At 35.5% G+C, this 17,830-nt stretch overlaps 1 protein-coding gene across 1 annotated transcript in view; it reads right to left on the reverse strand.

The window, feature by feature from the left end:
• Positions 1 to 247: 247 nt before the first annotated feature.
• Positions 248 to 17,830, reverse strand: part of LOC108365426 (voltage-dependent T-type calcium channel subunit alpha-1G-like) — a gene marked incomplete at its 5' end in the record, with an annotated part of 78,288 nt that continues 60,705 nt past the window's right edge. The window contains 4 exons of the mRNA XM_017619441.1: positions 248 to 474; positions 9,336 to 10,102; positions 11,603 to 11,815; positions 15,218 to 15,881. Of these exons, the coding sequence (XP_017474930.1) occupies positions 258 to 474; positions 9,336 to 10,102; positions 11,603 to 11,815; positions 15,218 to 15,881 (1,861 nt within the window). The remainder of the gene's footprint in view (positions 475 to 9,335; positions 10,103 to 11,602; positions 11,816 to 15,217; positions 15,882 to 17,830) is intronic.

The raw sequence follows: 17,830 nt of genomic DNA on the forward strand, positions 1-17,830 counted from the left end.
AGTTAGTGTGTGTATTTTTAGTGTGTTAGTAAGCAGTGTTACCTCACATTAGGTGTATACCTTTCACAAATTTCTTTCGCTAAAAGTTGCCTAACTTTTTTAAACTTCTAAAATTGTTGATTTTTTTTTATATTAATATACGTACTTTAAATTTACAAGTAGTTTCTAAATACGAGAATTTTTAATACTAATAAATACGATTTGCCTTAAAAGTAAGTTATAGCAAAAATACTCCGATTTAAATTCGAAACAAAATCTTACCTGAATATGAATATGAAGAGCACAAGCAGCGAAAAGAACACAGCCACATTGTCCATGGTCCGCAACATTACGAATAGTTGCCTACGCAAATTGGGCATGAAACGCACGAGTTTGAGTATGCGCAGCAAGCGGAATGTGCGTAGTACTGAAAGTCCAGAGCTACCACCGCTGCTACCATTTCCACTGTGAAATTGTTGACAAATTTCGACAACGCTGAAAGAGGGGGAAAAACAAAGAAATATAACAGCTCAAACAAAGGTAAAGAAAGGAATTGTTGAAAATTGGCAACAGGCCGGCTGCAAAGAATGACGACACTGAAAATTGGCAACAATGCAATGTGAGCTATTAATATGTTTTTATATTCCGAATGCCAGGCTTAGATTAAAAGTTTACTTAAATGGGACGTTGTGTGAGAGTAAAAGACAGACAATTGTAAATTGAAAACAAAAAAAAAAATGAAAATTTAATTTCTTAACTTTTTTATGGACTTGGAACAATATTTCGACTACCGTAGTAACTTTTGTGACTACGTAAACTATGAAAAAAACTTTCAACGCTGATTAAATTGTAAATTTTTTAACGTACTTTTACCAAATTTCTATGAAAAATGCAAACTTTCCAAAAACCATCACCGGAATTATAGAATTTATTCTTAAATTCAAAATATTTAGAAATTTACTTTCTGGTTTTATAGTTTTGGGAGTTTGGGAGGGAATTAACCTTAAGTTGGAATCACTGCAAATTGTACACATCCTGCCAAACAATTAATTTAAATTTCATGAAACTGAAACAGGTCGTACAAGTTTCTTTTGACAACAAACGAGCAAAAAATTATTTGTAGGTGAAAATTGACAACGGGGCATTCATATTAAAACTTTTAGGCCTACTTTTCAATATATTTTTCATAATCTCTACTAATATTTTTTACTATGTATATTTCTTTCTAATAAAAGTTTGAACTAGTGAAAGCTGGCAACGTTGCAAAAATTTTTCGGAAGAACTTTTTAAAGATACTATTTATACATTTTTTTTGTAAGCGCTGCGAAACTATATTTTTAATTAAATTAAAATTTTCGACAGCAACACAGCAACATGTTTCTTTGGACACTTATAAAGCTTTAAATTTTTGCCACAGAAAACTTATTAGTATGAATACATTTTTTTTCGAAATTCTTTTTTCATATTTAAACTAAATAAATGTTGGAATAAAAATTTGGTAAAATTTGGCAACATCGCAATTGGCTGAAATTGGCAAAAAGTTGCATAAAAAGTAAACATATTACAAAATTGGACTCCTCCATCAACACATTTTTATGCTTGACAAATAAAATTAAGTTAACATAGATTTAATTTTAATAACAGTCCGAGCTATTGAAAATTGGCAACGTGGCAAAAGTTCTATTGTTAAAATTATCGTTTTAATTCTGTTAATTTAAAGCGATATTCTTACGAAAATATATTTTCATAATTTTAAATTAACTGGGTGTGTAAATGAAAATTGGCAACGCAGTAAACAATTTATTCCAAAATGCCGCATGATTTCTTAAAATTTTTTTTCAAGTTTAGTATATGTGCCTCGGCATTCATGGGCTTAGAATTATTAAGGGTGTGAGCCACTGAAAATAGGTCACGTTTCAGATGTTTTAATGCAAATTTTTTAAGCGCTAATTTATTGTAATTTTCTTTTTAAATAAAAGAAACGATATTGTTACGAAAATGTGTTTTTAAAATTGAAAAGGAAATAACTTTCGGTCTAAACGGCAATATTTTACGAAAAAAATTGCAGTACAACAAATAAAAAATCCTTTATTTTCAGATGAAAGAGGAGGACCAATATTCTCTTTAGGGCTTACATATTTATTGTGCATAAAGTAAAAATATTTTTTATACGCGCCTTACTTGCCGTGAAATGCTTCTGCCAATCTGAGCTGTTGAGTAAAATGGCAACGTTGCAAATGNTTTCTGGTTTTATAGTTTTGGGAGTTTGGGAGGGAATTAACCTTAAGTTGTAATTACTGCCAATTGTACACACCCCGCCAAACACTTAATTTAAATTTCGTGAAACTGAAACTGGTAGTACAAGTTTCTTTTGACAACAAACGAGCAAGAAATTATTTGTAGGTGAAAACTGACAACGGGGCATTTATATTAAAAATTTTAGGCCCACTTTTCAATATATATTTTTCATAATCTCTACCAATATTTTTTACTATGCATATTTCTTTCTAATAAAAGTTTGAAAGTTGTGAAAGTTGGAAACGTTGCAAAAATTTTTCGGAAGACATTTTTAAAGATACTATTTATATTTTTTTTTTTTTGTAAGCGCTGCGAAACTGTATTTTTAATTGAATTAAAATTTTCGATAGAAAATTGCCAACACAGCAACATGTTTCTTTGGACACTTATAAAGCTTTAAATTTTTGCCACAGAAAACTTATTAGTATGAATAAATTTTCTTTCGAAATTCTTTTTTCATATTTAAGCTAAATAAATGTTGGAATAAAAATTTGGTAAAATTTGGCAACATCGCAATTGGCAAAAAGTTTGATAAAAAAATAAACATATTACAAAATTGGACTCCTCCATCAACACATTTTTATGCTTGACAAATAATATTAAGTTAACATAGATTTAATTTTAATAACAGTCCGAGCTATTGAAAATTGGCAACGTGGCAAAAGTTCTATTGTTAAAGTTATCGTTTTAATTCTGTTAATTTAAAGCGATATTCTTACGAAAATATATTTTCAAAATTTTAAATTAACTGGGTGTGTAAATGAAAATTGGCAACGCAGTAAACAATTTATTCCAAAATGCCGCATGATTTCTTAAAAAATTTTTTCAAGTTTAGTATATGTGCCTCGGCAGTCATGGGCTTAGAATTATTAAGGGTGTGAGCCACTGAAAATAGGTCACGTTTCAGATGTTTTAATGCAAATTTTTTAAGCGATAATTTATTGTAATTTTCTTTTTCAATAAAAGAAACGATATTGTTACGAAAATGTGTTTTTAAAATTGAAAAGGAAATAACTTTCGGTCTAAACGGCAATATTTTACGAAAAAAAATTGCAGTACAACAAATAAAACATCCTTTATTTTCAGATGGAAGAGGAGGACCAATATTCTCTTTAGGGCTTAGATATAATTTTTCAAACTTCATGGACTCTTTACTGAAAGCCTGCGCTTTTGAAAATCGGCAACGTTGTAAAATGCTGACCATATAATTACTAAAGCTTCAATTCTAGCTTTCAACGTTTTACTAAACTTTTGCGGAATTCCTCCGCCAATTTAACAAAGCTTGCAGCAAAAAATGGGCAACGTAGCAATATATTTAGGAGGAAATCGGTGGAATTGTGCATAAAGCAAAAATATTTTTTATATGCGCCTTACTCGCCGTGAAATGCTTAAAGTTAATTGCCTTCTTCTGCCAATCTGAGCTTTTGAGAAAAATGGCAACTTTGCAAATAACTTTACCATACATGTTTTTATTGAAGCATATATTTTAGATTCCTTTTCATGCGTTGAAGATTTCTTGCGCAAACATTTACCCAAACCTCTGCTAGACAGTGTAAACCCCTGCAGAAAGTGTGATAGTGAAAATTGGCAACGGTGCATGACCCACTTTTGATATCTAACTTATACCAAGTTGGTTTATTAGCATCCAAGAAGGCTAGGTAAGGGAAGTATTTCCGGAATATACGAACTATGGTCGATTAAATGCAATTTCAATTAATATAACTAATTTCCTGTAGACAGCATAAAGCTGTTTCGTGACCTCTGCATTTATTCTATATACATCACTCATATGCACTGGCCAACTTTTACGCCTTGCCTGACTTATGAAATTCGTCTAGCTCGTATGACATATGCAATTCATAAAATAATTATAGTATTTAACTTAAAGTAATGTGGATTTAATGCATGTACGGAAGTGCATTTGTTTGTATGTAAGTACATATGTGGCTCATACATTTCTCATTTCAAATGTTGCTCATACGCCATTNGAAGGCTAGGTAAGGGAAGTATTTCCGGAATATACGAACTATGGTCGATTAAATGCAATTTCAATTAATATAACTAATTTCCTGTAGACAGCATAAAGCTGTTTCGTGACCTCTGCATTTATTCTATATACATCACTCATACGCATTGGGCAACTTTTACGCCTTGCCTGACTTATGAAATTCGTCTAGCTCGTATGACATATGCAACTCATAAAATAATTATAGTATTTAACTTAAAGTAATGTGGATTTAATGCATGTATGGAAGTATATTTGTTTGTATGTAAGTATATGTATATGTGGCTCATGCATTTCTCATTTCAAATGTTGCTCATACGCCATGTGTGGCTAACCAAGCAATTCATAGCAAACATAGCTCAACGTTATACAAACAATTCATACAAAGTTAATTTGAAATGTGAAAAATTCGTGCCATTTAGAACTGTAGTAGTAGTACTCACTTGGATGCATAACTACGTACATACATATGTATGTTTAAGCATAGTAGCCGAAAATAATGTACATTTTTAGGTTACCACAAAACTACCACTTCATGCACATTCTTAACTAGCCTGGTCACTAGCATGTCGTCGCCTACGCTCACAGCGGCCAACATCTATGTACATGTTGCTGCAAGGCAGTGTGTAGTGTCGTAGGACCGCGGTACGGCGACGCCTGTCATGCCGTGCACCAATTTATCGTCAGCGAAGCCAAGCGCCAACATATTCTCAACTTGTTGACTGCGCATAGACTTACATATGCATATGTTCATACAAGTGTACATATGTATATGGCAAGCAATACTAATTTCACACACAGCTTCCACCTCCACTTTCCATTACAATTTTCGCATTCAGCGGCGCTTGAATGCCTTCGCTAGCAGTCTGGGTTTTTTATTCTAGTTTTTTGACTGCTTTTGGTTTCTACTTTTCGCCTGTTGCACACACACACACACACACATACACTCCCAGCCGATGACAATAGCACGGCAGCCAACTTGTGATAGCGNCAACATCTATGTACATGTTGCTGCAAGGCAGTGTGTAGTGTCGTAGGACCGCGGTACGGCGACGCCTGTCATGCCGTGCACCAATTTATCGTCAGCGAAGCCAAGCGCCAACATATTCTCAACTTGTTGACTGCGCATAGACTTACATATGCATATGTTCATACAAGTGTACATATGTATANACCGCGGTACGGCGACGCCTGTCATGCCGTGCACCAATTTATCGTCAGCGCAGCCAAGCGCCAACATATTCTCAACTTGTTGACTGCGCATAGACTTACATATGCATATATCCATACAAGTGTACATATGTTTGGCAAGCAATACTAATTTCACACACAGCTTCCACCTCCACTTTCCATTACAATTTTCGCATTCAGCGGCGCTTGAATGCCTTCGCTAGCAGTCTGGGTTTTTTATTCTAGTTTTTTGACTGCTTTTGGTTTCTACTTTTCGCCTGTTGCACACACACACACACATAGTCCCAGCCGATGACAATAGCACGGCAGCCAACTTGTGATAGCTTCGAGAAGTGTTACATGGCTATTATCTGTGTGTCTGTGCTTCCGCCTGCCAAGTACGGCAACTGGGCCCTTTTACCCGCGCACCACAGCAATCTAAATCTTCGGCAATCGTATGTCAACAGTGAAATTATCACNACACACACACACACATAGTCCCAGCCGATGACAATAGCACGGCAGCCAACTTGTGATAGCGTCGAGAAGTGTTACATGGCTATTATCTGTGTGTCTGTGCTTCCGCCTGCCAAGTACGGCAACTGGGCCCTTTTACCCGCGCACCACAGCAATCTAAATCTTCGGCAATCGTATGTCAACAGTGAAATTATCACTGCTTCAACACGCCAAAGTAGCAAGGATTTGCATGAGCAGAATGCATTGCAGCGTTCGCAAAAAAAAAAACAAAAAAAAAAAGAGGAATGGTGCGCTTTTCCGGCAGTCAGCATGGCTGCATTCAAATGCATATATTTGTGATTTGAGTGTGTTAGTAGAACTGTGAGCGTGAGTTTGTATTGGTAGTTCTAGTTTGGCGCGCTAAGGCATGAATTGCTAGCAAATATTACTCGCTGATGCTATGTGCGTGCGNTCCCAGCCGATGACAATAGCACGGCAGCCAACTTGTGATAGCGTCGAGAAGTGTTACATGGCTATTATCTGTGTGTCTGTGCTTCCGCCTGCCAAGTACGGCAACTGGGCCCTTTTACCCGCGCACCACAGCAATCTAAATCTTCGGCAATCGTATGTCAACAGTGAAATTATCACTGCTTCAACACGCCAAAGTAGCAAGGATTTGCATGAGCAGAATGCATTGCAGCGTTCGCAAAAAAAATCAAAAAAAAAAAAGAGGAATGGTGCGCTTTTCCGGCAGTCAGCATGGCTGCATTCAAATGCATATATTTGTGATTTGAGTGTGTTAGTAGAACTGTGCGCGTGAGTTTGTATTGGTAGTTCTAGTTTGACGCGTTAAGGCGTGAATTGCTAGCAAATATTACTCGCTGATGCTATGTGCGTGCGGGTGGCTGTGTCGAAGGCAATTCCACAAATTTGCATAGTCATGAAATTTATTGTTGAGCATAGAAAGCAGTATGTATATGCATATATTTGCTGTCGGAAAATTCATTCACAACTTAGTTGATTTATGCAAAAGCTTTGCAACGTAAAATGCTATTTCAATTTGTTCACTATAAGCGTTGGGTGGAGAAGTGTATTTTTTCGAGGGGACTACTATTTTCTATAACAGAAATTAAAATTTGTAGTCAACAGAAGTAAAACTAAACCTTGGGTGGCTAAACAAAGAAATTTTTAAAAGTTTTAGCCACTACGTACAAAGGTATTAGATCCTCTGGATTGCGTCTTGGAATGCAATCGGAATTTGTTTTCTCTGTAGCGCAGTGAGCGAGCTGACAACTGGCAGTAGCGAAGAGGGAGAGTCATGGCGACTGACCTCGGTATTGGTGGCCCTCGTTGGCAGTGAATCTATTGATGGACCTTCGGTGGCTCAACTATTGGTGAGAGCCAGTGGATGCACCTGATTATTGTCTTGTGGAACCAGTTAAATAAACAGCATCGTTCTCGCGACTGTCGGCTCTACATAACCGGAATTACCCATATTGATATCTGACCAAGGACTGTCACTCCAGCATCTTTCCCAAAAAATCTTTTGGGGAACTTGTATGTTATTACAACAACAAAAACAACAACAGCATCGGCAAAACTTACTCCAGGCTTCGATGAAAGATTCATTTGACGCACTTTTGGCACCAGAAAACTTTGCGGGGATCGCTGATCGCTTGTCGATTCATTAATTCTGATGACTAATATTGCATGATGATGACCTACGACAATCCACCGCTGGTAATCTTCGAAAACTACTCGTTAAAATTACCTACGCGGAAGCACACAGCGTACGGCAATGCCGTCCCCGTATTCGTTCACTAAAATCGGGGTGCCGAAATTGGTGGCGTCCAGTAGCAACGACAGTTCTCCCAAGGCTAGAGAGAAGAAATATGAGTGGGAGGTCTGCATAAGCAGCGATAACCCTTCCTTGAACCTCTATTAGTCCTGTGACCTCTATTCTTCTTACATAAGTAGTTAAACAAGTTGGATCGCTCGTCCAAGTACAGCGTGCGCTCCCCAATTTATCTATGGAGAATACTGATATCTTGCGTCAGTGGGCGATACTTGGAGTAAATGCCGCACCAGTCGCTAAATAAGTGCAGTGAGTGCAGGGTTAGTGAACGAATATATTTCGCAGAGCGCTTGGCTTTCTGTATGTACTTATTGGCTGAGTTCGCTCTATTCGCAATCTTTCGGTTACATGTACTGTTAGTTAAGCTGACTGTGTGTGCTATTAGCCGTGCAAATAACTCGTTCGTTGCACGTGAGGAGGCCGTTAGTGGAAACTTTACATCCTCGCAATAAGTTGGCCATATCGGGGATCGATTTTGGCCTAATAAAGTATGCAGATCTTAGTTGCGCCAGTCTCACACTGATCTCTCTGAGGAATCTTGAGGTGGTTGAACTCCGCTGACGGCATTTACTGTGAGAGAGTTGACAAACGTGGCGATTGACTCCCGTTTAAACTCGTTAAGGTCAGTCTGTCCAACATCGAGTGCAGTGGTTCAGCTTTGTAATGACGCTCTATGTGATCTTGTGACGAGAATTAAATCGAAGTCCTAAGCCTGCATAAGTCTGTTCCTAACAGGAACATATTTAGAGAAATATCCCCAAGATTAATTGGAACTGATCCCACGGAAAAAGACGTACTTTAGCTAGATAGTTCTTTTCATAGCGTAACAAATCGAAATTTTGCAACGTTTTGATAGAACTTCACTGTTGCGGTCCTTCAAAGAACTAGGGAGATAGTGATTGGGAGTTACATGGAAAACTTGCGAAACTTATTTGGAGTAAATTGCAACTGGCCAGGTACACAGAACTACCGCATATACCCGGGAACGTCTTAGTTCATTTGTGATCCAACAATGCTGGAGACGCATCTTAAAGGTGGATTAACAGAAAATAGTCAGAGACACTGCGACCTAAGGGGACTTTCGTAACCTAGGAAATGTTTCCAATCTCAATACGAAAGGTACCTTCCGACTATCGAAGGAACGATATCAGGTCATAGGGATTCGTCTATAAAGACAGGCGTCTCGCCGGTTTCTGTTTGACTATAAAGATCCAAATGAATAATGTTCAAATCAATAAGCTTGGCTGGTCTGAGTTTAAATGCACTTACGAAAAATGGCGTGTTTAGTTCACAGAATGGAACAAATTTCTGATTTTAACATTACACTTGCAAGTTAATTGAGGACTCAATCGACCTCACATGGCACTGAACCAAGGGACTCCATCTTGCGCTTGTCCTATGGAAACCATCCGGGTTGGATAGATCATGAGGTAAAGTGATTGGACGGAGAAAAAACCTAGTTGCATGATCTACATACCTAATACCTAACAATGACCATTCTGGCACGAAATTAGCATGCTTTGTACTTAAGATTGATAAAGAAGATCCAATTAAAACTCATCAGCAACTCACCTTAGTATCACAATGACGCCATCGAACACATTGAAACCATTCGCTATGTAACGGAATGGCCCATCGGCGATCACTTTCAACAACATCTCCACAGCGAATATCGCCGAAAAGGCAATGTTGCTCTTCTCCACAATGGCGGTCAAATCCTCCGGCTGTTCGTGGTATTCAATACCCATGGAGAGTGTGTTGATGAGAATGGCCAATAGTATGCCCTGTTGAAAGTATTTATGCTCTACCAGCAACTTTATGTAGCGTCGCATCACACCGCAAACGCGATTTATGGCGCGATAAATGCTTATCAGCGTTTTAATTGCTTTCGAACGTTGTTTCTTTTCGCCGAGCGGAGAAAGTGCATTCTGATATAAATCATAGCAACAAGAATAGTCTTCGATGTAGTTGCCCGTCGCTGGGATGGCGGTGTTGTTGCCAGCGCTACTGGTGATTGCCAAAGCGGTGCTATTATTATCCAGCCGTTTACACTGGCGATCGCTGATAACCAATGCATTCGGCTGCTGTTTGATAAGTTGTGTTTGCTGACGGTTATGTTGATTTTTCAAAGCTTCGGCTGTGTGCGGATCGCAGCGCGCTAACGAGGTGTAAAACGATTCCAGTGTACTTTGACCGGTGGGCAGGGCCGCTGAAAAGGCCACAGAAAATGCTAAAAGCTCTTGACATGTCATCGCGTCGTGTATACCGAGTTCGGAGCAATCGGCGTAGGGATTGGCGATGGTGCTGCCGCCGCTATTGATCGTTTGGGGGAGATTGACCTGCAATGGGGTGAGAGTGAAAGAGAGAGAGAGAGAGAGGAAAAAATAGAGTGAAATAGTTGTATAAAGGCTTGGGCTGAAGAACCGAGAACGGAAAACCAAATGGGGTGAATTGAAATGAATGTGAATTAAAACGAAGCGAAGCGAAGTGAAATAAAATGGAGCAAAGTGAAGTAAAGTGAAGTGAGCTGAAATTATGAAAGTGAAATTAAATGAGCTGAAATAAAATGAAAAAAATGCGAAATAAATTGATGATTGAATATGAACATCAAGGGAATGAAATGAATGGAAGTTAGGAAATANAGCTGAAATTATGAAAGTGAAATTAAATGAGCTGAAATAAAATGAAAAAATGCGAAATAAATTGATGATTGAATATGAACATCAAGGGAATGAAATGAATGGAAGTTAGGAAATGAGAGCTGGTCAATCAAAACGGAATAAAGGTACTAAATAAGCGAATGAAACGACTAAATACAACGAAATGGAACTAGAATTGATTGAATAGACATTAATTGTCAATCAGAAAATTTATAGGAATCCAGTAAAATTTCAAATATTTGACATGTAACAGAGAAAAAAGGAAACAATATTTGTTTCGAATTTCGATTGATTGCATGCAAATTCGAATAGCTCATAAACGTACACTAAATTAAAAGTGCTCAAAGAAACTTCAAAAGAAAGGAACAAATGGGAAAGTAACGGAACAAATTTAAATTGAATATACTTAAACACAGAGATTTCACTATATCTATAGGAACACAAAAATATGTTTTGCAAAGTAGATGAAGCGAAACAGAGGAATGAAGAGAAAATGGAACAGAGTAAAAATAAGGGAGAACAAGTCAAAGAAAAATTAATGAAATAAAAACAAACTTAACACAGTAAATAAACATTATCTTGTAACGAATAAACAAGTTGGTTAAGGAATGGAACATGTACGAGGTCTCATACAGTTTATTATAGCATTTAAGTATTGGACCAACCGAAAGGAACAAATTAAAAACGAACGTAAAAGATTGATATGGAACATACTGAAACACGTATAGTCTTAAAAAAATTTAGTATAACACTCAATATACATTCGTCGAAAATTTAAGGGATGTAAAGAGAGGAACAAAGAGGAAATGGTACACAGTAAAATAAATTAGAATAAAAATCTAATAAAAATTAGCAAAATGAGACTAATTTCAAACTGATAAAAAGAGATTTTCGTGGAATGAATAAAAACTGGGAACAATGGGAAATAGAACGGCACATATGAAACTGAAACAGCTTTAAAACGTAAAATTTAAAGTATTGTCGTATAAATACTAAAAACCGGAAAAGTAGCGAAGCATAATGAGAGGAACCGAAAGGAATTCAAAAATTTAATATGTTAAAAGAGGAGGCAGTGGTTAAAAAATTAAAAGAATGCGAAAAAATAAAAGAACTAACCTAAACTCGTTTTCATAAAATAAAATATAGTTTCAAAATGAAAACTCCCCACCCGCCACTCACCTGCCATATGCTGCCATCACCGGCCTGTGTCATCTTCTCCGACGAGCACACTGTGCTCTTCACCACATTTGTTGTTGTTGTTGTATTTGCGACAGTTAACGATTCGCTAATTGCGGGCGGTGTATGCAGCAACACATATTCGTTGAACATCACCGATGGGCGACGGCTAGCCGATGTGGGTGGACTGAGGAAGCCCGAGGTACAGGGATTACTCTGCGGAGGGGAGATGAACGGGCAACAAGGAGACAGGAAACGAAAAAACAAGTATAAAAAGAATAAAAAATAAAGAAGACAAAAAGGCATGGAAATGTTGTAGAAGGAGAGAAGATCGATTAATGAAATATACTGAAATATTTATTAAAATGATTTAAAATTTTTGAGGGGTCATAGCAAACGTTATGCGAAAAAGGTGGGCAGTTTTAAAATAGAGTTTGATTTTTTTTTTTGAGGGGTAGAAAAAGTTAAGTTAGGTCTACAGATACTTAAGCATGTAAATAACTGAATAAAGCTGATCTCGATTTTATTATTTGATGAGCATGTTTTCAAATACAGGCAGTTAAGGATCAGATGAAAGCGCTTGTGTTTTGAAATTTTCACTATTTACAAAATCTTGAACTCATTTCACTGTTAGGACTTTGGAAAACTTGGTGACTTCGCAAACATTTCAAAACGTTGTGATTTATTTCAAAAAATGGGTTGCAATTGTAAAAAAGGCTGGTTTTGTATATACATTGATTTTATAAAGCAAAAAGTTCAGGTGTGAAAACGTATTGCAAAAACAAATTCGAACTTTAAAATCATTCACAAATTAACTTATGCTATCTATACCTTGCCCAAGTTTCCCAATTGCAGCTAAATTGGTGTGTAATCAATACAATTTTTTTTTTAGAAAAAGTTTTAGAAACCTTCAAAATTAAATTTAAATAGGAAGTTGTACAGAACAGTGGTGTGTGTGGAACCTAGAGCCCTGGTGTATTCTTACAGAGTGGAGTTGAAGTGTGTACTTTGTTGTGGCTTTTTATGCTGAGAATTCTTATTGAAAGCATATAATCACAGAAGTAATTCTACCACATATTTTTTGGTTTAAATATGTTATTTTTTTGCTTAAAGGAGCTTTTGTTTGAATAAAAATGTTTAAATTTTTTTAGCAGAAATGTTTAAAGTAAAGCCCTATTTTTTCTCAAAACATGATCAGGACGTGTTTAAATTTTTAATGAACTAATAAAAAAAAAATAAAAAATATCTCAAAATATTTTTTTTTTGCTAAAAATAATTTTAAAACACTTTCTTTGGTGAAAAAATAGTTTCAAAGAAATTTGTTTTTTTTTTGAAAAATATTTTATTTCTTAAAACAGGCTAAGGAATCTAAAATAGTTTTCATCACAAAATTTAGGAAATACTTTTTGTTTTTGTTAGGAGCGCAATTTAAAGAGCTTGTTTTCTTTTTAAATAAACAAACAGAAATTTTGTTTATGGTACAAATAAATTTGTTTTTTTTTTGGCACAACGCCGAAACCGGTTTGTGTCCAAACCAAACTTGTCACGGGATGAAGGAAATTCGTTGCTTTAAATTTTTCTCTAAATTTTATTAATTCTAAGACAAATCTTTTGTTTTAAATAAGATCTTATCTTTGGATTTTTTAATGGAATACATTTTTTTGGGGGAACTGTTAAGGGAAAGAATTTAAAAAAGTTTTATGAAAAAATGTGACAAGATTTTTGTTTTGGTTTCATATACATACATATGTATGTATATGTTTTTTGAATTCTTTATTTTTAAATTTTTTCCAAGAAAATGATTAGAAGGAATTTTTTACATAAAAATATTATTTAAATAAAAGAAAAATTACTTAACAAATAAAAAAAGAATCCTTTTTTACTGCTTTTTAATTTTCTAGGAAATTATTCGGGAAATATATTTTTGGGATTTTCGTTTCAGGATTCTATTTTAACAGAAAGATTTTCTTAAAAAATTTGAAAGTTTTTTGTCTTTTTTTAAGGGTATTTTGCGGGATGTACTCGTATTTTAGGGAATGTTTTTGAAAGGACCAACTTTGTTGTAATTAATATAAATATAAAAAAATTGGTTTTGCAATTTCTGTAATAAAATTAATATTTTTCTAAACAAAGCACTTTCATGAACACTTCCTAAAATACGATTATATTTCGCAAAATATTCTCTAATAAAGATAGCATTTTAAAAAGAAACAATAAATTTTAACATTTTGTAGAGTAATGAATTTTCTGCAAAATACATTTAAAAAATATTTAAGGAAATTTCGAGAAATATTTACAGTCGTTTTCAGGAAATACTTCGAAAGGCATTTTTAAGCAATGAAGTCACTTTAAGAGAAAAAATTCTTCTATAAATTTTTTTAAACTTTTTCTAAAATTTTAAATTTTTTCCTAATATTCTAAAATTATGTACCCTTATTAAAGATTGTCTTTATTTAAGAAAATGTTAACTAATTACGCGCACTTAAGAAATCTTTTTGGATGCACGTTTTTAAGAATCTCTCTTTTATAAAAGTTTGAAGTTGTATAAAAGTTGTAATATTGAGAAATATACTCCTTTTTTGAGCTTTTGAGATAATTTTTATTTTTTTAAATAAAATTCAATATAAATATTTGAATTTTGTCTTTTTTAAATTTTTGCCTTAATTTTTTATATGTTGTGAAAAATTAAAAAAAAAAATAATTTTTTTCGATTAGAAAATTTTTATTTCATTATGTTTCTGTCAGACATTTTTTTTAAGAGTTATTCTCCTTACCAAAGGCGTTCCTACTTTATATTCTGAAAAATATATGAAAAAATGAATTTCTTGTTTCTATGCAAGGGTTGTTTCTTTGTAAAAATATATTTTTTTCCAACTAATTTGTGCATCTCTTTCTAATAGACATCCAAAAATTGTTTCTTCTCTTTAAAAAAGGTTATTTTCTTAAAAAAAAACTCCGTAATTTTTGTCACTAAAAATGGTTACTATTAATTTTTACTTAAATATTATATTATTAAATCTGGTTTGAGTCTTTCCCCTTATGTCGATATTTTCATGCAAAAAATTCTTTTGGAAAGCATTTCCGTTTTCCCTTTCTAATAAAATTTCTAAGTGGTTTTGCTTGTTTTTAGGAAATCTTCTGAGAAGAAATACAATTTTTTTTTGCATACAATTTTTGAACGGATTTGAATTTTGTTATCATTTCTTTAATATTTTTCTTCCGTTTCCCAAAAAAATGGTTTCTTTAATTAATGTATGTATATTCTTAAAAAAATCTTCGAAGTGTTTTGTTTGATTTTTTAATTTTAGTAAAAAAGTGTGCATTTCCTTTCTAATACTACATAGTAGATTGTGAAAAAGGTGGATAGTGTGTCTGCAGAAGCTCTAAAGCACGTCTATATTAAAGAGGTATAAATTTGTGTACTTATTTTCTAAAAAAATATTGTGTATTATCTAAGAGAATCAAATATTTAGGCACGATGATCCAAAGAACTTTATTCATTCTTTCAAGATTAGCAAATTTAAAATTTTTTTTCTCTAAATCATCGTGCCTCATTAAATAAAACTTTAGCTAACAAATTCTCTACTAACGCAACATTCAGCTAAACAAAAAACTCACAATCAATTGCTCCGATTCGGCATTCGAGGGAAATTTCAGCAAAATTGTCTTCTGTTGCCCCGCCTGCTGACCTTGCGCCTGCTGCTTCGCCGCTTCGGGTGCCAAGTGATTTGCCGACTTCTTCAAATTCGAGTTGCGCGTCGCTTGCTCCAGCGATTGCACAGAATTCTCGGAAGAGGAATGTTGCTGTTGCTGCTGCTGCTGCTGCTGCTGACCGACAACACTCACATTGTTGTTATTGATGTTATTACGCAGGCCAGTGCTGCTATTACCGCCATTCACGAGCGGTGTAGTGGCCGGTGTCGATGTGGCGCTAAGTGATAAAGTGAGTGCTGCCGTAGCTGTTGTTGCTGTTGTCGCTTGTGGGGTTGGTGTTAAAATTGTGGCTGGTGTTGTTGAAGTCGCTGCCGCTTGATGATTACGCGCCGCGTTGCCAACACCGCCGCCGCCACCACCATTATTATTGTTGTTGCTGCTGTTGCTCACATTGTTATTATTCGAGTTTAACGGCACCATAACGGTGATCATTTGATCCTGTATGCTCGACGGCTTCCGATTGCCATATTTAGGGCACTTCGCGTGATGGCATTTGATGCGCGACGGCGAAAAGGTCAAATTGTCGGCATTGGGGAGGAGACCCTCATTGCGTTGTTGTTTCTGATATCTGGTGGGAGTCATGGTTTTCAATTATTTTGTAGTCAATTTATGACAGTTGACAGATGACAAGTGACGCGTGTGTGTTTAAGCACACAAGTGGAATTTAGTTGACATTTCACATACATCCAGCCATATTTGTCAGTCAAACAATTTGTGTCATTTTATTCGCCATATCATTGTGCAGTGTTGCCGGCAATGCACACACAGTCGAAGGCGTAGCGAGAACGGAATTTGCATGCCATTTTTGTTTCATTGTTGTTTGTGTTTGTGTTTGTCATTTGTCATTTTTGTTTTTTTTTTTGTGCGATTCGAATGAAAGAAGCATAAATAGAGAGCAAAGTGTAAATATTAGTGTCAAATTGCATTTATAAACTTATTTCGTATATTTTTCTTTCTTTCTGTATGTCATGCCTGACTGATTGGTTGTCTGTCTGACAATGCTGACTGTCTAGCTATTTGGCTATGCTATGTGTTGAATGTCTGGTGGGTTGGAAATGTGAATGAGATGATTTTGAATATGTGTTGGTGTGGTGGGATGGCAACAAGCAGTTGCACAAACAAACATACATACATTAACAGATGTGAAAAGAATGTGGTGAATGATATGCCAGGGTTGTGGCGGTGCTGATAAAAATATAATGATATGCGTGGTAATACGTCTTTTGTTACTTTGAGTATTTTGAAATGTGCTCAGTTATGTGGGTCTTTAATTAATTACTAATGGAGGCAATGAAGGTGTCTGACTCCTTCGCCTAACATGCGCTTCTGTAGCTTTCCGGGTACGTTCAAAATTGTTATCATTAAAGTCGTGTGTGTTTACTTTCAGTAAATCCATATATCAGAGCCAAACCCGTTTTTCCATAATATATTGTGTTAGCCTTAGGCGAACTCTGAACTTGCGTACCAACGGGATCCATATGGTAAAACGACATGCGGCGCTATCTTGAATTCAAAGGGCGGCCTAATAAAACCCGCGGAGAAGCTACTTCTTCTTCATATTTGGTTCTACAACAGTTGGTCGGTTTGGGCTGACGTATCAAAGAACTTGGGCTTTTCAAGCTTTGGCATGCTTTCGAGAACGGTTCGATTAACACTCACAAGCATTGAGCAAATCTAGCTATTTAATACCAATAAAAGAACTGCGACTGGTGGTCAACTCTTTCACTTGCTAAGGTAACTTATGATGGAGGGAATTGATAGCTGCATTTGGAGATTGATTTACCGCTAAATATTGCTTTGATGAGCCTCTACAAAATCCCAAGAAGTTTTTTTGGACAAACAGAGATCAAATAGATCGACGTAGGGTGCAGAAGCAGCAATTATTTTGTGCATAAAAACCAGTTCGATTTTCAGACCATTGGAAAAGTTTTTATAAGTTTAAACAGTGACAATAGAGGAAATACTCGGATATTTTTCCTGCCAAAAGTTCGCCATTAGTCTGTGTGCAGAGGCAGACTTGCCAGGGACCAAGTACTGTAATAAGACCGCAGTCTTTTAGATGACTTAAAACCTATTCTCTTACGAGGCTGAGATAACCTCGACCTCAGTCTCCGTATACTAAAAGAAGTTGCAATGGTATTTAGGGCAATCAGGAGTCTGATAGATTCGCAACATTTGCAGCCTCTTTTCCGGCGGGTCAATACGACATTAAAGACTTCAGCAAGGATACTCGAGGTACCAAAAATAACTCGAATGCCTCGAATTTACAATTTGAAAACGATGCCCGAATTCTGAAATTTAAGAAAACTTTGTTTTATAACAAAGTTAAAGATACAAATTTCTTTCATTTCGCGATAAGAGTTATGACACAAGTTTATTTTTTACGTTGCTTGATAACATTATTGTCCAACGTTACTTTTTTACGTTGTCCTGATCAACGTTGCAAGGTAAGATATGACGAAAACGGAGATGGAGAAAAAGATAAGATTATGAAAATAAAAGAGGAGGAGTGAAATA

This window comes from Rhagoletis zephyria, unplaced genomic scaffold (genome assembly GCF_001687245.7).
Source record: "Rhagoletis zephyria isolate East Lansing unplaced genomic scaffold, Rhagoletis_zephyria_1.1 Rzeph_scaffold_01865, whole genome shotgun sequence".
Classification (NCBI taxonomy): domain Eukaryota; kingdom Metazoa; phylum Arthropoda; class Insecta; order Diptera; family Tephritidae; genus Rhagoletis; species Rhagoletis zephyria.